This window comes from Grampus griseus (assembly GCF_964374135.1).
Source record: "Grampus griseus genome assembly, chromosome: 9".
NCBI classification, from domain to species: Eukaryota; Metazoa; Chordata; class Mammalia; order Artiodactyla; family Delphinidae; genus Grampus; species Grampus griseus.
The window spans coordinates 79,811,747-79,837,898 of NC_139003.1; the positions used below are offsets into that span (position 1 = coordinate 79,811,747).

A 26,152-nucleotide genomic window follows, 5' to 3' on the forward strand; every position below is an offset into this window, starting at 1 on the left:
GTTCTTCCCTCCATGAAAAACCATGATAATTTATGTAATGGTCTGTTGTTTATTTGTATGATATATAATGTTAGTATGTGTGAATATCATTTTAATGAACATAAATGTCATTGCCCTATAGATCAGATCCTGTTTCTCGCTTGTTTTTACTCGGCAGATGATTTTAAGATGGATCTGCCCTTTGGTGTTAATACCTGGTATGGTCTCTTTCCTAAAACTGCAAAGTGTTTCCATCATGAGTATTTAATAAGCTCTCGTTGTCCATTTTTCCTGATACTACCACCTCCACACAAATAGAAAGTCAAGAAGATTTCTGGGTCCTAGGGTGTACATATGCTTAATTTAACGACGTTCTGCCACACTGCACTCCAGAGTGGTTGCATTTGTCTGCATTCCCATTAAAATAATTACATGTTTATAAATTGTAAATGAGCAGTTGTTTTTTCTCATCCTAACAGTCATAGTATTCTCACATCATAGAGTGGGGATAAAGCTAAAAAACCTCCAAGCAATTATAATCTCTCTTGAAGTCAAGGTCCCCTAAATCCCATATCCTGGTCAACATGCTGTATTTTCTGGCTTTCAAACTTTCCTCAATATGATGAGCGTTAAGTAATACATCATTATTGCTTTGATTTGAACTTTCTAATGTCTAATGAGTCTGGGCTTTTCTTCATATACTTAAAACACTTTTGAATTTCCTTCTCTGTGAATCTTCATTTTACGAATTGCCAAGATACTTCTGCTTCTTCTAGTAGAGTATCATTTTTATTAATTTTTATAACAGCATAAAATAGTAGATACATAGGTGGGGATCATCACAAAGGTGATGAATTGTATAGTGCCTGCCACATAAATATTTGTGGAATAAATAAAAGACATGAGCTTTCGTGTGATATATGTTTGGATATACATTAACTTATAAGATTTTGACTGTTAATGCAATAATTTTAATACAGAAGATGTTTTTGCAGTAATGGTAAATATTATAGACAGAGAAATAACATACATGAACTTCTGAATTGTAAAGATAAGAATAGCTTTTGCCAATTTGAGAAACATATGAAATTCAGTAATCCCAGAAGTTATAAAAACACATATTTGAGAATGTTTTATAGTGATTGATGTTTTTAGAATTCAAAAATTACCTGATTATTGTCTTTTTTCAGTTTTTAATAACCTATTAGGTGTAAGACTTTGAGCAGCTAATTCTATCATGACTGTTGCACATTCAAAAAAATTCATATTATCTTAGTTTTCCTATTAAAAGTTATTAGAAGAGGCACTTTCTAGGGATATAATTGAAGTATCATCTATGCAATCTCAAACTTGAACAACTGGTTAACATACATGTTGATATAATTTCAACATAAAGAAAATGTGTTTGCTCATAATGCTAAATAATAGATAAAACCATTCATGTATTCACTGTGTTCTGGGAATTATTTCTAAACCAAAATCAGAGTAAAAAGTTTAAGATTGAATATGCTTACATTCAAATCATTGAAATGGTAAAATACTACCTTGGTTTCTGTGTAGTATGATCAAACAATTTCTGCATGCATTTTAAAATAGTTTATAAGATTTTACAATTAAAGTATTTTCAAAGATATCATATTTGAAGACACATACTTAAGAGTACTTAATTCTCACAATGACTAAAAGCCATATTATGAATTTAAAAGTAGTTTGTATATTCACTTGGTTATTTTACTGTGGTTCTTGTAGGATTTGTAGGAAGTTGGAGAGGCAGAGGAAAGGGAACTGTGTTCAAGTCACATTCCCTATAGATCGCATTCTCACCATTGAAACCAAAAATAAAAGGATAAAAGAACTGGCAAAATCTTTTGAACTGCAGTACTGCCCCAGTGCTAGTGGGAAACTCAGTAAGGGAAAAAGAAGTTCAGCTGGTATATCTTAGGACAGAGCAAATCATGTAGTTCATGATCTCAGGTATATATCTAGGTTAAGATCCTAGTTATCTGTATTTTTCATCAGTTTTATTAATGTGTCTAAATAGTTTTCCTGTTTACAACTAGAAGCATTTATTCATTTCACTGGATAAATATGTTTTATAAGTTTGCCCCTTTAAGATGTGAAAAATGAACAGGTAAATTCAACAGAAGAAGCATGAAGATTATGCAGCTATTTCCTTTCATAGAATTTGCTCCTGCAGAAAAATGACAATGCAATTTCTGAATTATAGCACTATTAATTTGTTTCAATTCAGAATCATCTGTTCATAAATGTACTCTTTCTTGTGACTAAGAAAAAGTGTGTTTTTCAGTGTGCTTTTCCTCTTTCAGCTCTAAATTTTTCTTTAGTGGTATTATCACTGTCTTTTATGTAATTTTCTCATTTTATGTGTACAACAGCCTGGGATTGTTGAAATAAACCTAAGGCCCATCTGAAGATAAAGTTTTCTTGGAGTAAGTTATAGAAAAGTCATTCTTGTTTGTGTTATTGTGGGCATTTTTATGGACTTCTTTTGCCATTTCCCAATAGTAAAAGAACTTCCCTTACTTGTTTGCAACTGGTAATATGCTTTCCAATGTATATCAAAATCATTAAAACTTTTAAAGACCCAGTCATGCCATGTTGAGAATTTCCCATGGAAGCCAATAGTGAGTAATAGGGAATTTCACATTGGCATCTGTGAAGCTCATTGAAAACCTAATTGTTCAACAAGTATTTCTTTTTATTTAAATTATAACCTAGTCATGGCATACAGGTATTTTTTTCTCAGGTAAAGCTGGTAGCATTCACAAATATCTGGGCACTATAACTCTGGATGGTTTCATCGAATTTATATCTAGCCCACATAGCTACATATTAGGACCATGTGATTTGTGCCAAATACGTTCCCAAAATTATTTGACAGCTCATATAAAATGGACAAAAATACTAAATGTAAAATATTGAAATATTAATTATTTTACTACTTTTTTGTATGAAAATTACCTTTCTAGGAAGAGAGGAAACATGAAATGCTCTGTAATCAGTCCAGCAACATAATTTATGGGACCCAGTGCAAAATAAAAATATAGGACTCTTTGTTCAAACAGTGTTAAGAATTTCAAGATGGCAGTAGCAAAGCATTAAACCAAACATGGGGCCCTTCTGAGCACAGGGCATACTATTGCACAGGCCACACACACACCCATGACGCTGCCCTCTGTATAACATTTCTGCTGCTTCTACTCAGGACTGTCTTGCATGCAGCGAAGAAAAACACACACCATGGGAATCTTTTTTATTTGAGCAAAGTTGAAGCTGTAACAATTTCTTAAAGGGAGCTTCGCAACAAAATCCTAATGACTTTTTTCTACCACTCCTATTCTGCAATAGAATGGAAGTTTACACTCTTCTAGTTGCTTGTTGCCCGTGGAAAAATTATATTGGTGGTTGCAATTATTTTTTTCCCACACAAAATTGGTTTAAGCAATATACAGTCAAGAATGTTTTCTTTAAAGCAGTGTGAACAAAATGCATGTGTTTGATACTATTTAATAGATTTTCAAGAGCAACGTTTTGCATGTTCTGTTTGACATATTTTATATGTTCAGGTAAGTTGATGAAATCAAACTTCATATGATTTTGATATTAATGTTCCAGAGAACTTTGAACTGATGTTCTCTGAAATGGTGTGCTGAGTTGGTTTTTACATGCAAAGCAATGTCTTCTGTGCCTTGTGGACCCAGATGAGACAGCACACCTTTTTTATTTTATACTTGAATTTGTCTTTGTAGGCATGCAAGTATTGGAATGGAATGGAATTCCTTTAACTTCCAAAACATATGAAGAAGTGCAGAGTATCATTAGTCAGCAAAGTGGGGAAGCAGAAATATGTGTAAGACTGTGAGTTTTTCCCCATCTTTTTGTTTCCATTTTTTGGCTATTCATGTCTCTTTTAATTTAAAATTGTTAAGGTGGAACCTTTGCCAGTCAGCAAGATTTCCTGTAATTAGAACATGAAGTGAATACAAGTTTTATAGATTTCTTGTGTTCAGAATCAAAGTCTAAAGCATAGAAAGAATCCAGCTAATTTTGTTTCTGATTATGTCCCCTTTCATGCTTTTATTGAAACGTGCGTCATTTAAATGAAAGCCTAAACCCATTTAGATTTCATGGATGTGTACAGTATTTCAAAATGAACTTATATTTAATCCATAAAGATTTCACCTTAAATAATCATTTTTATCAGCTGACTTTTAACAGCATTGCAAATATAGATTTGGTTAGAAGGGTGAGCATGCTTTGAAATTGCTTTATATCATTAACCACTTCTCATTTACCTACTGAAAAAATATATTCAGCATAGTTGGGAAAAAAGGCCTTTTGTCTCAGACTTCCTCAGTTGCTTTCTTAATTTTTTTTGTTTTGTTTTAATTTTTAGGGACCTCAGTATGCTATCAGATTCTGAAAATCCCCAGCACCTAGAACTTCATGAACCACCAAAAGCTGGTAGGTGAAAGCAGTCTGCTTCCAACTGTGGGTAAAGATGTAGATTTAAATGGAGGAGTAATTGTAGAGGCAGATGTAGCTGTAGATGAAGACATAGACATATACATAGATATAGGCAAAAATAAATTTATAGACATGTTTATATATTTATGTAATCATAAAGAAAATCAAAAGCATTGTAACTACACTTTTAGCGTTCTAGGAAAACACATATTTACATGTTAGACCCATTAAAGAAGTTCATATGAAATTCTTACTGTGAGAGTTTATATTTTTAATTCTTTAAAATTAAATTCATTGTATGAAAGTAATCCATGGAGCCATTTGTTTGGGGTTCTATATAATTTTTAGATGATACTGGTTCTTTTTTAGCAGTTGGTTTTGGAACACTTACTCCTAAACCTTTTGATTGCCTTTTATGATAAATAAAATTCAACATATAATTTCATAACTACATGATGAGGTAGATTTATCTCTTAGATAACAAATACAGTCTATACATTTAAATCACTTATAAGACTAAAAGTTTCACTATAGCTTTGTTCAACAAATATTTATTGGGCACTTCCTATGTTGTAGTCAGCATTTCTAAGAGGCTGGGTCACTGCACTGAGAGAACAGGCCAAGGCCTATAGAAATTTTCATACATCTGTAAATGTAAATATGTTCTTTGAAATTTCTCGCTTAGAGAAATAGATATATAAGATTTCAAGAAGGAAAAACAGCCAGTCATGCAAATTAAATGCCAGTGAGTAAAACAATATTTTATCATGCATAGAATTCTCTATATAAAACATTTAAAAACATTTTTCTGAAGATATAATAGGAACCTCCATTTTCCTTTGTAATTTAGTATTCTTTCACTTTTCTCTGAACCTTCCAGACTGCTTTAAAAATAGATTCATAAAGGTACAATTGCATGTATTTTTTTTATTTAGCTTGTTTTATAAGTAACTATAAAACTTTTATAAGTTCTAGATGACTTTGTTATCTAGAACTCAGATAAGTTCCATGGTATTAAGTACCTATGAAACTGAGACTGTGTGAAGCCATTTCATTTTGTTGCAGTGGATAAAGCAAAATCCCCAGGGGTTGATCCTAAGCAGTTGGCTGCAGAGCTCCAGAAGGTCTCGCTACAGCAGTCACCACTGGTTCTGTCGTCCGTCGTTGAAAAAGGATCTCACGTTCATTCAGGTCCTACATCAGCAGGATCCAGTTCTGTTCCCAGCCCTGGGCAACCAGGGTCACCCTCAGTGAGCAAAAAGAAACACAGCAGCAGCAAGGTGAGAAGTGTCCAATGCAACCTCTGAGTTACTTATTTTCTAGCTCCTTATTCAGACTAGGAGATAGGAAATACAATATTATTTCCTAAGGTGTTTTTCATGTGATTTCTCCTTTCCTAATGATCTACTGAAACAAACAAAAAATGTTTCCATTTCTGAGTTTATAACTGATCAGGATGTATCAAAATGATGTATTTCTACATCTCTTAAAATATTGTAGCAGTTATTATTATGGGGAACTTGAAAAATGTCTCTAATGCTTCATGGTCTTTTTCTTTGTTGTTGTTACACAAATCTGAGCCTCTGTATATCAAATATATCTTTGTATCTTTTTGGAAACACAAGATATACATTACAATAGATTTTGTAACTTAAGTAGAAGGTAAAACGGACAAAGAAATGATGATAATTTAGGACAACAAGAAAGAAGGAAAGCCAGTAATATAGTATTGCCATTTTGAAATTTATCCCGAATTCCGTAGTAATAAATTTTCTCTTGATGCAGCTCTTCATTTAGAACAAACGTTTCTAACATTATTATTTTGGAGTTACTGGGGAATTAAAAGAAAACATGAATTAATTTTTTAACTTTATAAAATCAGATGATAATATAGACAATTTGTGATTTTCCCCCATAGATTTGATTATTAATAGAGAAACTCTCTTCATGGTTGATAAATACATTTAAAAAGGTTTTTTGTTTGTTTGTTTAACCACAAATAAGATTTTTTCTTTATATGTTGAGATATATAGGAAGGACAGGCTGTGGTTGGATAAGTTGACTAGACTTCAGAAAATAAAGTTTTTTCTACTAAGTGTAAAAACACAGCAGATGTCACTAAAAAAACCCTTTTATTCAGAAGCAAAAAAGAATGGTAGGATGATCTTAAGCATTGCATCATAAAATGACTTGTTTCAAACTAAGTATAGTAAGGTTTTGTGAGGAATAAGTTCAAGGATCGACTCAATTTCAAAATAAATTTTAACACAACTGTATTTTACCACATGTGTTAATTTTGAAGAATTACCTCGTGGAGGCACCCTGTCTCTGGAGTTACACACTGATACCATTTCTGATTCCTTTCTCAGTATCTCCACACAGTAGAACTAAAGACATGACAGACTTGGCTAGCAAAGTTTTCACACCAAGCACATTGTAGTTCTATAAGTCTGTCATCCAGATATTTTTTATTTCAGCATTTGACATCACCATCCTCCCAGAAAATTAAGTACAAATGTACGACATTTGCCTCTTCTTTTATCTTCATTCACTGAATCTTAATCCTGTGAATTTTACTTTTTTAATAAGTCTTTAATAATTTTTTATGTTCTCTGAACTTGCCAACTTCTTTAGCTAAGCATTATTTTTTTGGCCAACAGTATTGCACTCACTGCTGGTCACTCCACTCACCAGTCTCTTTTCCTTCCTCTTAAACTACCCTACAACTATCTGATCTGTGGCACCATGTTCTGATTGGATCACTGTCCTGTCAAAAATGAAGCCCTGCTCCCAGGAATGTCAGCTTCTCTACCTCTGTCTAAGACCCTGTCCTGCTCATTCTAAGAGAGCCTGGTCAATGGTTTTCCTTAGAAGATTATCACCATAAGCTTAATGTTGTCAGATCTTTACAATAGCCTTGCTAATAAGTACTCTATTTATTAGGGTTTTAAACTCATTCCTACTTTCCACAGACGTTTTTGGATGCCACCTCAGTGTCACGGGTCATAATTGGTACCCAAGATACAAGGAGGGGTAAAATCCTTCCCTGTATACTACGTAGATGAGTGGTTCTTAAAGCGTGCTCCCAGTCTAACAGCACCAGCATCATCTAGGAACTTGTTAAAAATGCAGACTCTTGATCCCACCCTAGGCCTTCTGAATCAGAGACCCCAGGGATGGGACCAAGCAACCTGGGTTTTAATAAGTTCTCCAAGTGAGTGTGGTGCCCCTTGTAATTTGAAAAGTGCTGATCTACATATAGATGAAGAGGATATATAAACAAATTTAGTAAAGCTGTAATGTTGGTGGTCATTAAGAAGTACACGGAGCACTCTTAGGAGAGTGGGGTTAGAAAAGCTGGCATTTAGCTAATGAACTGGTTTGGTAAAGGGGAGAAAGGAACCAACATCCAAAGAAGAGAATGCAACATGAAGAAAATCTCAGAAACAGAAAATTGTGTGCTTAGGACATAGGTGTACAAAAGATATAGGGGTAAGAAATAGAGGAGAAGCCTAGATGATTGTAAACTGGAAGACATTACATGCCATGTATGGCTTTTACAATCTGTGGAAAATAAAGAGCCAGTGATAAGTGAAAATAAAATAACAGGAAGCCTTCCTCCACAACGTCTTTCCGTATTCTAATCCTTCCTTAAGTCAGAAGTTATCCTTCCTTCCTCCTTCCCTCCATCCAAAGTGCCAGATGCTTTATGTACCTCCTAAGACAATTTGTATCTTGATTATAATTACTTGTCTCCTTATTTTATCCTCCCAAATGGGCTGCAAACTCATTGAGAACCAAGAACCATCTTGCTTCTTCTAGCTCCCTAAGTGCATGGTAGAGTAGCTTGCATAGACCGTAACAGAATAAATTAAAATTAAATTAAAACGTCAGTGGCACCTGTGAGTCTCTGTAATATTATGGGGGTACAAAATATAATTGTTTTGTAATATGTTAACTTTTTTGGTAATGAGTAGAAGATGAAAACAGGTATTGTAGGACAAACATCAAGGAAATAATATGAGCAGGTTTTATGATATGTGGTCATTCTTTTCTGTGCCAGGAATGTGGCCTATGTAGTTTTTATAGAAGTTTTGCTAAGATAAAGAGTTATAGAGCTGCGCTGTCCCTGACAGTAGCTGCTAGCCACATGTGACAGCTGAGCTCTTGAAATGTGACTAGTCCTAATTGAGATATGCTGTAAAAGTGAATTACACAGCAAATTTCAAAGACTTAGTATAAAAAAAGAATGTAAAATAGCTCATTACAACTTTTATATTGATTTAATCGTGAAATGATAATATTTTCAATGATTTGGATCAAATAAAATATGTCAGTAAAAATTCATTTCACCCATTTATTTTTATATTTTTAATGTTACTACTAGAATATTTCAAATAACCTGTGTGGCTCACATTATATTCTACTGGACAGCGTTGGTATATTCCTTTTTAACTCTTATTAGTAGTAATAATAATCAAATCTGGTTATTTTTGAGATTTTATATATATATAGAAATGTATAGTCAATAGATGTTAACACTCTTGAAGAAAGGTACTACCACCTATTCATCTTTTGGGGGGGGTATCATCAACATTTAGCTGGTACTGAATTTCTTAAAACATTTTTGCTGAATGAATGAATGAATTTAACGATATTTCTTGGCCAGTCAACGTGTAGTATGCATAAAAAGCAATACTTTTATTTGTTCTCTAAATTCTGCAATGTTAAGAAAATTGATATTGAGAGATTAGAGAAATATCAAGCAGTTGTCTAAAACTCACATGTTCCTGAGTCAGGTAATATAATATTTAAAAATATAGCATATGTTCTTCAGTTAATTTAGAAAATTATAGTTTTAACATCCTTTTGTTTTTACTAGGTATGAGGCTAACTATATATTAAATAATAAAACATTAATGTAATAGAATGTATTAAAACTAAAAATTTAAATCATAGCATAATTATACATTTAGATATTTAGAGCACCATCTATTAAACATTTTGAATGATTATTCATAAGTAATTATTAATCTATTAATACTCTAGTTTAGGTGATTACTTCTGAGTAAATGTAAGTAAAATATGAATCTATTTAGATATATGTTTAAGTTAAATGTTATGTATATAAGACTTTTTATTATTGTGCTTACTAATTCAATATGAATTTTTGTCTTCAAAATTTTTAGTTTACTGCCTCAAGGTCTTTTATGTCTGAAATCTAATCAGACTTTTTTCATTTTATCTTTAAAATCTGAATAATTTCTTCCAAGTCATGGTATAAATAAATAATTGAACTAAGTGCTTACTAGTTTTAAGTGTTCTAATGAAATAGGTTCTTGCTTTCCCAAACTTTTCTATCATGGCACACAACATCTCAGTAATTTTTTCCTGATGCCCTTATGCCCAAAGAAATACATAAAACAATTTAATTTATTATGGAGTTAGGTCCTAACAATTTAACTAGTATTTATACCCTAACGTCTTAGTAACCATTGGAAAAAATAATACCCATAAAATGAAATAAAAATAATATATTTATTTCATTGTTAATAATTCAAATTATGTATCAGTGGGGTATGTGCCTGATGGGCACTGCACAGCTACTCAAATGGTGGAATTGGTTTGGACACTGACATTCTCATTTCCTGTTCCACACTGATCTCACTGATTTTCTTGCAGTACATTTTTTTTTATCACCACAGTCATCACAAACCAGCCTCACAAAGGTATGACATTATCGAAAAGAAATACTTGTCTCTAATCTTAAACTGTAATTATCTGGAGCTGGTAGTTTGCCCACTGTACAACAGATATTACAACATCCTTCTGTGCTCTTATGAGTTCACTGCCATACCCCAGAACATTTAAAGATGGTCCATACATTTATTCTCTGTGTTGAATCTAGTTATGTTTGCACAATCATATGTCAAATGAGTTACAACTGTCAAAAATAAATCAAAACAAAATACATTATCATTATTCTTTTTTTTTTTCTGGTCTTATTTTTGACTTTTTATCTCTAGTTATTCCCCAACGTTCCTAACTGAGATGCAAGGATATCTGGTTTTAGGAAACTCCCCTTCTTTAATTGAGATAGAAATAGTTTGAGGAAGTTGTGTGGTCCTTTTTCTAGATTCAGTTTCTTTCTCTTAAAATTTAAACAGTAAAATAATTATTAAGTAAATATAATGGTTCATTACCTAGCAGTTTATCCTTTGCAGCCAGAGCATAGTTTCTTATAAAAGAGCTGAACTAATAAAGGATATATGGCTTAGAAAATTTAACCCTTACTCCATAACTTTACCAATGATTACATTATTTTTATTCTTATTTCACAGAACAAGACCTGGAATATAGCTGTCTTCTTTGATTGCTCTCATTTCTAGCATAAATTTATAAAAGAAAAGGTAGCAGAAGAAGTATATACACCTAAGTATTATGAATTTCTCCTTTTCTCGTTAATTATGAAAATAAAACCAATATTATGTATATATAGGGAGACAGGACCTTATTTGTAGGGTAGCAAGCTTGCCTCCATTTTAGTAAATATTTCCCTATAGTGATGCCACGTTGCCTGAAATTCTATTATAGATCTAGTCAGGAACAGCATCTCTTTTTTGGTACAGATTTGTACATTCTATTGAAATGTAACAATTCAGCAATTAGTCACTTAATCAGCAGAATGAATCACTTTACCAGATCACAGTCCTAACGGTTTTTAAGGCTTTACTGACATAAGGAAATTATTAAGGAGATGAGAACTTATATAGACTGGGATGGAATTTTAATTAAAGGAGTATGAAGTACTAAGAAGTGATTGCCTGGGTGTTCCACTCTAGAATAGAGTAGGAATAGGCTGAGAACCCAACAAAGGAATATACGGATGGACTTTTATAACTTCTGGGCTCCTAGGCAGTTGAATGAAAACAGTACCATTTTCATTCTCTTATAGATATTTAAAATCTGTTCATATTGAAATTGAATACTTTCAACCAAAATTGTTCCATTTCTTAGGTAATTGAACGTAGATTACTGCAGGTATAAAATTATAGCCTCAAAACAGGCTTCACAAAATGAAAAAGGGATTTATGTATTTATAAGATTAAACATGTGTTGAGAAGTGTAAGTAGACACCCTAATCTGGAGCAGCCAAATGGATGAAATGTGTTCTCCAGGCAGGGTGTGCTCTGACCAACAGAAATTAATTCAGAAGGAAGTTGAAATGGTAAATCCTATGAAAGGTTTATCCATTAATCTGTGTTTTGATATTGCAGCCTACTGATGCAACAAAGGTTGTCTCTCATCCAATTACGGGGGAAATTCAGGTATGAAAGTTTTTAAAAGATCATTGCTATACCATCTTTTGTGGCTCTTTTTCCCACTGGTCTATTGAAATTGTAAGCATTGTTAGGACCTTTCCTGTTTTATAACATATGTAGATGTATAATGAAAAAATACAATTTTACAGAAAAGTATTTTAACACAAATACGTGTTTTATTAAATCTAACGATATCTGTGGAATACTATACTTCAAAGTCTGCCTGATAACAGTATAAATGTATTATGCCTCGGTTACTTCATACATGTTGAAAGTGTTTCAAACATGACAGATTCTCCGGGAAATTTGAAGGTTCCTCTTTAAGAGTTTCATGCGTCTAATGCTGTCCTCTTTTCTTCCTCTGATCAATAATTGTCAAATAATTGCTCAGCAGTTCTTTTAGAGCAGTGTTTTTCATATTGGGGGTCATAACCAATCTGTAATTTATCAAATCAATTGAGAGTATTTTGACCAGGAAAATAGAAGAAAATAGTGTAAATCACTATCTTATTTAGTTTTGTATGTGTGTTTCTGTGTTTATATTGCATTGTACATGGGCAAATTCAAAAATGTTAGAAAAACTGTACTTTAGATGGTACCAAAAAGTAATTTAGTGTAGATAAGAAATGTCATGTGGAAAGAGTTAACACAATACCAAATAATAACTATTTGAAGATAGTACATTTCAGATAAGGGAAAGAGAACAGTGAGTCTTAGTTGCATCTACAGTACATTTTCACAAAGTGTAACAGATTTGAACTAATTTGAGGGTAAGCATAGAGAAAGGGGGAGTGTTTTCCTGGAAGAAATGGTACAAGGGAACATTCTTCTGCCAGAGGGTAGTGAAAGGAACAGATCTGCTTTGCTCAGGAAAATGTTCCTGTAGAGGTAAGTTGAGACTAAATTAAGAGAACCTTGAACAGAAGCCAAGGGATGTTAGCCATGACATAATAGAGTGATCAGGAAATAAATATTTTCGAGTGAGGGAGAGGCTAATTCAAAGCAATATGTGATAGAAAATTCATAGAGCCTTGGCCTCTAGAAAGTATTATGAAGGGTAGGACACAAAGACAAAGAAATCAATTAAGTGTTATCTAGGTACACCCTGATTGAAGCAGAAGCGCAGTATGAGAGTGGAAATGGAGAAAGAGTGCAGAACGTGGGCACCTTAGTAAGAAGGACCCAGCAGGATGGAGTCAGGATCACCTGTGTGCTCTTGATCTTGCTGTATCGCTGCTATTTCCCACTTCTAGAAAAACAGACCTGATCTTTCTTCATTTCACATGCAGCACAGAAAATGCTATGTGTTCTCATTCATAATATCTCCTTCTCTCTGCTCATTTTTTTAAACTTCTTGCTCATGGGCCAATATGTGCTGTTTCTTTTTGGCTTGTTGTTTTTATTTGTCCTTATTTTATTTTCCTTTCCCTTCAGTCGTTATATTTAATTCTATAGTGGAAATTTACTCTAATAATTTTCCGTCTTCACACCCAGGTTATTTTCTTTTCTTTTCCTTTTTTTTGGGGGGGGATATTTTCTTATGACAGTGATTTCAATTTTTTACATTTTATCTTTTGTCTTTTAGCAAAACCTTTTTCCAAATGAAACCTTATGTAAACACCCAAACAATGAATTACCAGCATGGCGTAGCTCTGGTTGAGGGTTACTGGGGGCATCTCATTCTCTCTCAGATGTAACCTCCAAGCAACTCTAAGTGTTCTCTAAGGCACCAAATTTACAGAGTACATTTTGGAAAGCACTCTCTTAGGGTAGCCTGCAAATCTCAGTTTCAATAAGAAATGATTTTACTGCCTTACCAGTTAAAAGTGGACTTTCAGGCTAGCAGAGAAAGGAGAAAATTGAAAAGAATTTCTCCTTAAAGATTTGGAAGCCATTCTAAACCTCAGTGAAATTAATTGCAGAATAATTCTTCTATTTCAGTACTCCATTAGAGCACAGTTACTGCAGTTCTAAACTTTTCATTTCTCCTCTTCCTTCACAGCCCTTTGTTTCATGTTTCATATTGCTTCCATGATAGTCAGAGAGACTCTGGGCCTTTCTGTACTGAGGAAAGCAAAGATTTGTTTTCTGCCACAAAACATAACCAGATCAAGTTTATGCTGAAATTAGGAAATTATTTTAATCATTAACATGAAGATTATCTCATCTAAATTATTCCATTTTCAACATAAACATAGCATATCTGTTTTGTATGATTATAAAAAATACATTCATTTTTTATTTATGGATTTTCTTTTTCAAAATATAGATCCCTTCCCTTCTGTTATTTGATAAACAGAAAGAGCAACCAACAGAATTGTCTTATTCTAAATGATGCCAAAAGAATCTTTCATTTTTAATGGTGAAAAATTAGTTAATTTGATTATTTTGAATCATGCAGGCTTCTCAAATATTAATTTGAATTGTAAGTCTTTTACTATTCAGTGACAGTTTTACAACAGCCATTAAGCATCTATGAGACAGTGCCTCTTCTTTTCTCTTCAGCTTCTAAAATTAAAGAACAATATTTCATTTTCTTAGCATCACTATTAAGAAAGCACGCACAGAAAGAATAGCTATAGGTTTATCAGCTAATGTAATATAGGAAGGGATAAAATCTACACATTCTTAAATATTCTTACAATTCAGTACTAACATCTTTGTCTTTAAATAATGTTTCCACCCACTGCTAATTACTTGATGAAATGCAAAAGATATTTTCTAATAAATCCATCAATTAATCTATTTTCAAAATTCTGCCAATTGTATTTATGAATGTTAACATTTCTGATTTTCCTAAGAGTACAAATTTAGTTTAAAAATGGAACTAGCATTCACTGTGTGATTATCCTAAATGAATTTTTGACAGGCCAGAACTTTCACCGTAGAAAGAATGAACAGCACATTTACTAGTAATTAATGTGTGCCTGGGAGTTCCCAATTAAATTAGACATTAACTGGTCTGTTCAGTTTCAAATAAAATGAAAGTAGCAGTTGATGCTTCTTATGAGAACTTTTTTTAAATACTGTAAAATACTGAATAACTATTATATGTTTTTTATACAAAAAAACATAATGTTCATGGAATATTTTCTGTCCCTTTAAGCTTCAAATCAACTATGATCTTGGAAATCTCATAATACATATTCTCCAAGCAAGAAACCTTGTCGCTCGAGACAACAATGGTTACTCAGACCCCTTTGTTAAAGTGTACCTTCTTCCAGGGCGAGGGTAAGTAAAGAAGCACTATATTCTTGGTATTGTAAATATTGCCCTGTGGTTTAAAAAATAGTGATAGTGTCTTCTGGTCTCTAATTTAAGGAGTTTAATATCTTTTCCTTAGTTTTATCTACATGTCATATTTATTTATTTCCAATTAGTAAGTAAGGTGGAATTAAAAATTTGTAATTAGGCCTTAAAGGGTTTTAGGAGAGCCATGATGGTAACAAAACCTGACTGGATGAGAACACATCAGTATTTCAATTCTGGAAAGCACTTGTGCTATGACCAATCAGGTAAACAGTAAAATCATTTCAGGAATTATTTGTGGAAGATTTAAAGAATTAGTTTACTTTTCAAAATGTATTTGTGAAACCAGTGTTCAAGGACTAATCAGTTAGTCTTTTATAGAATGTGTATTATTCAATACATTAAATGTTCATTAACTGACTTGATATATTATTATTCATATGCATATTTTCAAATGGGTGTTTTAAAATTATAAAATAAAGCTTTAGTTAGCATCTATCGCCTCATACAGGTAAAATAAAATGAAAGGAAAAAAAATCTCCTTGTGGTGAGGTCTTAGGATCTACTGTCTTAATAATGAGATAAACAATATATTTAGTCAGAAGACACAATTAGCAATCATGAAGAGAGGTCAATTGAGTTTGTTTAGTTTAAGGTACAGAAAGAAAAAAGAATGAACGAAAGGGAACAATGCCTTAGAAACCTAGGATATCATAAAGTATACGAACATACACAGAGAGGCAATTCCAAGAGGAGAGAAAGAGGCAAGGGCAGAAAACATTTCTGAAGAAATAATGGCAAAAGATTTCTCACATTTGTTGGAAAAAATCTGCACAGCCAAGAAGCTCAACAAAATCCAATCAGGATAAACAGAAAAAAATTATACCAGGTCTCTTCTTAATCATACTATCAAAATCCACAGACAGAATCTTGAAAGAAGCAAGAGAAGTGGCTCATCATATCCAAGGGATCCTCTATAAGATAAACAACTAATTGCCAATCAGAAACCATGGAGCCCAGAAGGTAGGGAGATGACATAATCAGTGTACTAAAGGAAAAAGATGGTCCACAAGAATTCTGTATCCAGCAAAACTGTCCTTCAAAAATAAAGACTTTTTTTTTAATAAATAAGACATTGGAGAGGACCTTCAAGATGCCAGAGGAGTAAGACATGGAGATCACCTTCCTCCCCACAGATACATCAAAAATACATCTACATGTGGAAAAACTCCTACAGAACACCTACTGAATGCTGGCAGAAGACCTCAGACTTCCCAAAAGAACAGAGGGAGACCTACATGCAGAGACGGGGCCAAATCCAAAGCAGAACACCAGGAGCTGTGTGAACAGAGAAGCAAAAGGGAAATTTCTCCACGCAGCCTCAGGAGCAGCGGGTTAAATCTCCACAGTCAACTTGATGTACCCGGCATCTGTGGAATACCTGAATAGACAATGAGTCATCCCAAAGTTGAGGCAGTGGACTTTGGGAGCAACTGTAGACTTAGGGTTTGCTATATGCAACTGACCAGTTTCTGACTTTTATGTTTACCTTAGTTTAGTTTTTAGCGCTTGTTATCACTGGTAGATTTGTTTATTGGTTTGGTTGCTCTCTTCTTTTTTTATTATGTATGTATTTTTTTATTTTAATAATATTGTTTTAATTTTTTATTTTAATAATTTTATTTATTTTCTTTCTTTCTTTCTTTCTTTCTTTCTTTCTTTCTTTCTTTCTTTCTTTCTTTCTTTCTTTCTTTCTTTCTTTCTTTCTTCCTTCCTTCCTTCCTTCCTTCCTTTCTTTCTTCCTTTCTTCCTTTCTTCCTTTCTTTCTTTCTTTTTTTCTCCCTTTTATTCTGAGCCGTTTGGCTAAGAGGGTGTTGGTGCTCTGGCTGGCTGTCAGGCCTAAGCCTCTGAGGTGGAAGAGACAAGTTCAGGACATTGGACTATGAGAGACCTCCCAGCTCCATTAATCAGCAAGAGCTCTCCCAGGGATCTCTGTCTCAACGCTAATATCCATCTCCACTCAACGACCAGCAAGCTCCAGTGCTGTAAACCCCATGCCAAACAACTAGCAAGACAGGAACACAACCCCACCCATTAGCAGAGAGGCTGCCTGAAATCATAATAAGTTCACAGACACCCCAAAACACACCACCAGACCCTGTCCTGCCCATCAGAAAGATAAGATCCAGCCTTATCCACCAGAACACAGGCACCAGTCCCCTCCTCCAGGAAGCATACACAACCCACTGAGCCAACCTTACCCACTGGGGCAGACACCAAAAGCAGCAGGAACTATGAACCTGCAACCTGTGAAAAGGAGACCCCAAATACAGTAAGTTAAGCAAAATGAGAAGACAGAGAAATATGCACCAGATGAAGGAGAAAGGTATATACCCACCAGACCAAACAAATGAAGAGGAAATAGGCAGTCTACCTGAAAAAGAATTCAGATGATAGTAAAGATGATCCCAAATCTTGGAAATAGAGTGGAGAAAATAAAAGAACTGTTTAATAAGGACCTAGAAGAACTGAAGAGCAAACAATGATGAACAGCACAATAAATGAAATTAAAAATTCTCTAGAAGGAATCAATAGCAGAATAACTGAGGCAGAAGAACAGATAAATGACCTGGAAGATAAAATGGTGGAAATAACTACTGCAGAGCAGAATAAAGAATAAAAATGAAAAGAATTGAGGACAGTCTCAGAGACCTCTGGGACAACATTAAACACACCAATATTCGAATTATAGGGGTCCCAGAAAAAGAAGAGAAAAAGAAAGGGACTGAGAAAATATTTGAAGAGATTATAGTTGGAAACTTCCCTAATATGGGAAATGAAATAGTCAATCAAGTCCAGGAAGTGCAGAGAGTCCCATACAGGATAAATCCAAGGAGAAACACTCCAAGACACATATTAATCAATCTATCAAAAATTAAATACAAAGAAAATATACTGAAAGCAGCAAGGGAAAAGCAACAAATAGCATACAAGGGAATCCCCATAAGGTTAACAGCTGATCTTTCAGCAGAAACTCTGCAAGCCAGAAGGGAGTGGCAGGACATATTTAAAGTGATGAAACGGAAAAACCTGCAACCAAGATTACTCTACCCAGCAAGGATCTCATTCAGATTTAATGGAGAAATTAAAACCTTTACAGAGAAGCAAAACTAAGAGAATTCAGCACCACCAAACCAGCTTTACAACAAATGCTAAAGGAACTTCTCTAGGCAGGAAACACAAGAGAAGGAAAAGACCTACAATAACAAAGCCAAAACAATTAAGAAAATGGGAATAGGAACATATGTATCGATAATTACCTTAAATATAAATGGATTAAATGCTCCAGCCAAAAGACATAGACTGCCTGAATGGATACAAAAACAAGACCCGTATATATGCTGTCTACAAGAGACCCACTTCAGACCTAGGGACATGTACAGACTGTAAGAGTGTTGATGGAAAAACATATTCCATGCAAATGGAAATCGAAAGCTGGAGTAGCAATTCTCATATCAGACAAAATAGACTTTAAAATAATAACTATTACAAGAGACAAAGAAGGACACTACATAACAATCAAGGGATCGATCCTCAAAGAAGATATAACAATTGTAAATATTTATGCACCCAACATAGGAGCACCTCAATACATAAGGCAAACGCTAACAGCCATAAAAGAGGAAATCAACAGTAACACAATCATAGTAGGAGACTTTAACACACCACTTTCACCAATGGACAGATCATCCAAAAGGAAAATGAATAAGGAAACAGAAGCTTTAAATGACACATTAAACAAGATGGATTTGATTGATATTTATAGGACACTCCATCCAAAAACAACAGAGTACACTTTCTTCTCAAGTGCTCATGGAACATTCTCCAGGATAGATAGTATCTTGGGTCACAAAACAAGCTTTGGTAAATTTAAGAAAATTGAAATCATGTCAAGTATCTTTTCTGACCACAACGCTATGAAACTAGAAATCAGCTACAGGGAAAAAACTATAAAAAATACAAACACGTGGAGGCTACGCAATACGCTACTAAATAACCACGAGATCACTGAAGAAATCAAAGAGGAAGTCCAAAAATGCCTAGAAACAAATGACAATGAAAACACGACAACCCAAAACCTATGGGATCCAGCAAAAGCAGTTCTAAGAGGGAAGTTCATAGCAATACGATCCTACCTCAAAAAGCAAGAAAAATCTCAAATAAACAACCTAACCTTACACCTAAAGCAATTAGAGAAAGAAGAACAAAAAGCTGCCAAAGTTAGCAGAAGGAAAGAAACCATAAAGATCAGATCAGAAATAAATGAAAAAGAAATGAAGGAAACAATAGCAAGGATCAATAAAACTAAAAGCTGGCTCGTTGAGAAGATAAACGAAATTAATAAACCTTTAGCCAGACTCATCAAGAAAAAAAGGGAGAAGACTCAAATCAATAGAATTAGAAATGAAAAAGGAGAAGTAACAACTCACACTGCAAAAGTACAAAGGATTATGAGAGATTGCTACAAGCAACTATATGCCAATGAAATGGACAACCTGGAAGAAATGGACAAATTCTTAGAGAAGCACAGCCTTCTGAGACTGAACCAGGAAGCAGTAGAAAATATGAACAGACCAATCACAAGCACTGAAATTGAAACTGTGATTAAAAATCTTCCAACAAACAAAAGCCCAGGACCAGATGGCTTCACAGGCAAATTCTATCAAACATTTACAGAAGAGCTAACACCTATCCTTCTCAAAATCTTCCAAGATATAGCAGAGGGAAGAACACTCCCAAACTCATTCCACAAGGCCACCATCACCTTGATACCAAAACCAGACAAAGGTGTCACAGAAAAAGAAAACTATAGGCCAATATCACTGATGAATAGAGGTGCAAAAATCCTCAACAAAATACTAGCAAACAGAATCCAACAGCACATTAAAAGGATCGTACACCATGATCAAGTGGGGTTTATCCCAGGAATGCAAGGATTCTTCAATATATGCAAATTAATCAATGTGATACACCATATTAACCAGTTGAAGGGAAAAAAACATACGATACTCTCAATAGATGCAGAAAAAGCTTTTGACAAAATTCAACACACATTTTTGATAAAAACTCTCCAGAAAGTAGGCAGAGAGGAAACTTACCTCAACATAATAAAGGCCATATATGACAAACCCACAGCCAACATTGTTCTCAATGGTGAAAAATTGAAACCATTTCCTCTAAGATCAGGAACATGATAAGGTTTCCCACTCTCACCACTATTATTCAACATAGTTCTGGAAGTTTTAGCCACAGCAGTCAGAGACGAAAAAGAAATAAAAGGAATCCATATCGGAGAAGAAGAAGTAAACTGTCACTGTTAGCAGATGACATGATACTATACATAGAGAATCCTAAAGATGCTACCAGAGAACTACTAGAGCTAGCCAGTGAACTTGGTAAAATTGCAGGATACAAAGTTAATGCACAGAAATCTTTTGCAATCCTATACACTAATGCTGAAAAATCTGAAAGAGAAATTAAGGAAACACTCCTATTTACCACTGCAACAAAAAGAATTAAATACCTAGGAATAAACCTACCTAAGGAGGCAGAAGACCTGTATTCAGAAAAGTATAAGACACTGATGAAAGAAATTAAAGATGATACAAACAGATGGAGAGATATACCATGTTCTTGGATTGGAAGAATCAACATTGTGAAAATGACTATTGTATCCGAAGCAATCTACAGATTCAATGCAATCCCTGTCAAACTACCAATGGCATTTTTCACAGAACTAGAACAAAAAATTTCACAATTTGTATGGAAACACAAAAGACCCTGAATAGCCAAAGCAATCTTGAGGAAGAAAAACGGAGCTGGAGGAATCAGGCTCCCTGACTTCAGACTCTACTGCAAGGCTACAGTCATCAAGACAGTATGGTTCTGGCACAAAAACAGAAATATAGATCAATGGAACAGGATAGAAAGCCCAGAGATAAACCCATGCACATATTGTCATGTTATCTTTGATAAGGAGGCAAGAATATACAATGGAGAAAAGACAGCCTCTTCATTAAGTGGTGCTGGCAAAACTGGACAGCTACATGTAAAAGAATGAAATTAGAACACTCCCTAACACCATATAAAAAAATAAACTCAAAGTGGATTAAAGACCTAAATATAAGGCCAGACACTATAAAACTTTTAGAGGAAAATATAGGCAGAACACTCTATGACATAAATCACAGCAAGATCCTTTTTGACCCACATCATTGAGAAATGGAAATAAAAACAAAAATAAACAAGTGGGACCTAATGAAACTTAAAACCTTTTGCACAGCAAAGGAAACCACAAACAAGATGAAAAGACAACCCTCAGAATGGGAGAAAATATTTGCCAATGAGGCAACTGACAACGAATTAATCTCCAAAATATACAAGCAGGTCATGCAGCTCAATATCAAAAAAACCCAACCCAAACCAAAAATGGACAGAAGTCCTAAGTAGACATTTCTCCAAAGAAGATATACCAATTGCCAGCAAACACATGAAAGGATGTTCAACATCACTAATCATTAGAGAAATGCAAATCAAAACTACAATGAGGTATCACCGCACACTGGTCAGAATGGCCATCATCAAAAAATCTACAAACAATAAATGCTGGAGACGGTGTGGAGAAAAGGGAACCCTCCTACACTTCATGGGAATGCAAATTGATACAGCCACTTGGAGAACAGTGTGGACGTTCCATAAAAAACTAAAAAGAGAACTACCATATGATCCATCAATCCCACTCCTGGGCATATACCCTGAGAAAACCATAACTCAAAAAGAGTCATGTACCACAAGATTCATTGCAGCACTAGTTATAAGAGCCAGGACATGGAAGCAACCTAAGTGTCCATAGACAGATGAATGGATAAAGAAGATGTGGCACATATATACAATGGAATATTACTTAGCCATAAAAAGAAACAAAATTGAGTTATTTGTAATGAGGTGGATGGACCTAGAGTCTGTCATGCAGAGTGAAGTAAGTCAGAAAGAGGAAAACAAGTACTGTATCCTTACACATATATATGGAATCTAAAAAAAAAAAAATGATTCTGAAGAACCTAGGTGCAGGACAGGAATAAAGACACAGACATAGAGAATGGACTTAAGGACATGGCAAGCGGGAAGGGTAAGTTGTGACGAAGTGAGAGAGTGGCATCAACATATATACACTACCAAATGTAAAATAGATAGCTAAGGGGAAGCAGCCGTGTAGCCCAGGGAGATCAGATTGGTGTTTTGTGACCAGCTACAGGGGTGGGATAGGGAGGGTGGGAGGGAGATACAAGTGGGAGGGGATATGGGGATAGAAATATGCCTATAGCTGATTCACTTTGTTATACACCAGAAACTAACACAACAATGTAAAGCAATTATACTCCAGTAAAGATGTTAAATAAATAAATAAGACATTGCCAGAAGAACAAATAAATAAGACATTGCCAGAAGAACAAATCTGAGAAACAGTTTTTTTCCCAGCTGAGTTGCCCTTCGAGAAATATTAAAGAGAATTCTGCAGGCTGAAATGAATTTAATTCATACACTACCAACTAGCCATATAGAACAGGAAAGGGAATTTTTTATTTTATGTTAGTTTATATCTTTATGTAGTAGTTATAACTGTAATTTGTCTACCTTTTTGATGTATAGTTGATTTATAATGTTGCATTAGTTTGTAGTATACAGCAAAGTGATTGTTATACATATATATGTATATATATTCTTTTTCATATTCTTTTCCATCATAGTTTATTACAAGATATTGAATATAGTTTCCTGTGCTACACAGTATGACCTTGTTGTTTATATATTTTATATGTAGTAGTTTGTATCTACTAATCTAAAACTCCTTATTTATCCCTCATCCCACCACTTTTTTTTTTAACATGAATATAACAAAGTGATAACTTCATTCTGCCTTTGATTTGGGTCATTAGACCTTCAGTGTTATTTAATGACAGTATTATGGGACAAGAGGAAATGACTGCCAAGGGTATATCTCCAATCAGCATTTGCTAATGAATGAATGAAAATAAAGCACTGTCTTTTATTTTCTATCTTCTTTAATATCCTAGTATCACCTTTTATACTATAAGAGAGTAGTTATCCTTTATTTGTTACAGGATATGTTTCCATTAGACTATTGCAAACTTGAATAACTGGAAAGGTCAGGCAGGTGGCATGAATATGTCAATCCATTCTGGAGTAGGTAACAGAGAAAGTGTTGAAACTATAGTGAAATGAAGAGTGAGGTCCCACCTAAAGCTATCCCCGTGCCATTTGTCAAACAAAATATGCCTTCTGGGTGGAATTTGACCAAAAAGCAGGCTAATGTGCTTACTCGTATTCAATTCCTAGCCCTTTCATTAAATTACTCTTAATTATTACAGTGGCCAAGACCTTGGAATTTACTACACTTGTGAGGTATTATTTTCACTTTAGTTCTAAGATTATTTTCTGCCTCATGTTGTTAATATATTATGGTATAGCTCCTCTAGTTTTTATTCTCACATTTTCTTCCTTATTTCTGTTCCTAACTTTTTTCTTCCTGTCTTTCCTACTTTCCTGCTGTATCCTTCATTCTCGCTCTTGGAATCAATGCAGTCAAGTCATGGTTGTCCAGAATGCAAGGTAGAGTTGGTTCTCTTTCAGTGTCACCCTTCAATGAAATGTCTAGAGTTCTCTTGTTTGCCTTTTAAGTACATTCACCTGCAGTTCAACTTCGGCTGTAATTTTTATTTTTCTACATGTTGGTATCAGTTGAATTAGGCTAATAGCAGACTATTCTGACCACAACATTATTACTAAATATGTGTAGCAGGTATGTGCATTGGAGCCCAGAAAAGTAGAAAAGAGCAAAAACATAGAAAGGTATGAATAAGGAACTATCACTTTGAAATGAGATATAACTAAAGTTTTCATTTATAATTTGTCTGCTAAAATTCATTTAGCTTCTCTTGCAAAAATTATGGCTCAGATTCTTCTGAGTCTTCTATGACAACCAAACAAATAAATCTAGTCATTTTTCAAAAGGAATTAACTGATCTTCTGGATGACCAGTACTAGGTGTGTATGTCATCTTAAAGATGATAGCTGTCTGGTCTTTTACCCTCACTTAGACCTGATATTGAAACATTTTCATGCCTTTATACCTTCTGTACCACAAAATTATTGCTGTGTAATATAGGATGCCATAATCTGCCTGCTCTAGGGTGTTAGCAACAGCATAAGAGCAACCTCCTTGGTTTGTCTGTTTTCTGCTAGAGCATGTTGCATCATTACATTGTCAGCTAAGGATATTTCTCAACACATAGCCAAAAGCATTTTTTTGCACATCTCATTGCATTGTAAATTAAATGTGTTATTTAATTCGGGAGGTGAATCTTGTACCATCTGAAGCAACAGGGTGATGGGAATTTTAGTCCCACCCAGAATATTAGTGGTACAGGATTTTTGTCTGTGACATTAAAATTCAGCATCTTTACTAAACCTGACAAGCTGTTGCCCAAAAGAGGCAGTTTCTGATTTGTAAAGGCTTAAATATTTAAATATCTCAAAGAATAGTATTAGTCAGTACAACCTTTCTGGTGCCCAGAAACTTCCTGTTTCTTTGCAACCACATAATTATGGCAACCAGTAAAATTTGATACTGAGAAAGGTTGCTTGTTATGACTGGCTCTCTCATCTTCAGATCTCTCAGACTGATACGCGAAATGAGTTTTGTTTCAAAGAGATAGTGTCATTTTAGAACAAACGTTATCAGTCACTTTATTCAGAAGCTTCTCTCTTTTATCCAGAGAAACCAGGGGGAAATTGTCAGAATGATAATGATCGTCTATATTTAACTTAGAACGTGTTTTCTGTAAATGTAAATAATGGTCGAAATAATCTGGGATGTATTAGATTACAATTTAGAAGATCTAGAGTCACTTTCTCATCATATCTTTCATCTTGAAATCACTTTCATCATCTCTTCGAGAATTGTCAGTGTGGAAAGGAATTATACTGATGAGGTACTGACATTGTAAGTTAGGCTGAGGAGGCCCACGAGCGAAGTCCTTAAGAACTTGGATTTGAATTTCAGTCCTGCCATTTAAAAGTTGTGAGGTTTCTCTAAAACTGTTTCCTCTTCCACCTAGGAATCATAATAGCCCCCCTCCCAGGGATTTTTGTGAAACACAGGGAGAATGCACCAAAAATGATAAGCATAATGTCTGGCACGTAGTAAGCTCTCAATAAATGGCAGTAGCTATTATTGCTAGAAATATGTATAATAAACTCCACGTAGCCAATGGTCAGTTATCCCTGCAAAAAAGAAATGCAGAATGCTTGGGCTACTGAATTACACCAAATTATTTAACAACACTATATAGAAAATAAAACAACTTTTCTTCAATAATAAGTATAATACATCCTTCACTCTTAAATTTTTTTTTTAAATGTCCTGTTAACTAAAAGAATTTCACTGGTCCAGTTTTCTTGTCTCCTTTCATTTCCTCTTGCCATCCTTTAATCAAGATACTCATAAGCTCTGACAGCCCAAATGTCAGCCAAGATGAGGTGAAAGAAAGACAAGGAAATAGCCTGAAGAGTCCATGAACTCAAAATTTGTCCCCGGATAATTAAGAAATGGAAATGAGCATATCTGAAGGATTTCGCTGTGGTTTTCTCTCATTACACTGTTGGACAAAGTACAGATTTTTTCACACTAATGAGATTTTGCCATGACTGAAGCTGATTTTTACTCTCATGATAGCTGGAAGCCTAATTCCTGGCTGGACTTTCTCTAAACAGCCTTGTTAGCATCTCAAACTATTTCCTCTGGAAAGAATGTAAAGCAGATTCAGGTGTTGTATGTATTTACAATTTGAAGGCCAAAACATTTTATTTTAATAGATTTTTAAAGGAAAAAGAGAAGTACAAACATGTTTTAAAGATACATCCGGAAAACATTTATTTAGCACAGACTGCTCCAGACTCTGCTGGAATTGAGAACACAGCCATAGTGTCAGACTTCAGGGAGCACAGAGGACAATCAAGTGACAGCCCATAAA

At 34.3% G+C, this 26,152-nt stretch overlaps 1 protein-coding gene across 1 annotated transcript in view; it reads left to right on the forward strand.

The window, feature by feature from the left end:
• The window catches only part of PCLO (piccolo presynaptic cytomatrix protein), a gene marked incomplete at both ends in the record, with an annotated part of 365,582 nt that overhangs the window by 274,294 nt on the left and 65,136 nt on the right, over positions 1-26,152 (forward strand). Inside the window, 6 exons of the mRNA XM_082662011.1 lie at positions 3,750-3,858; positions 4,397-4,464; positions 5,533-5,747; positions 11,745-11,795; positions 14,896-15,020; positions 23,703-23,729. Coding sequence (XP_082518137.1) covers positions 3,750-3,858; positions 4,397-4,464; positions 5,533-5,747; positions 11,745-11,795; positions 14,896-15,020; positions 23,703-23,729 — 595 coding nt within the window. The remainder of the gene's footprint in view (positions 1-3,749; positions 3,859-4,396; positions 4,465-5,532; positions 5,748-11,744; positions 11,796-14,895; positions 15,021-23,702; positions 23,730-26,152) is intronic.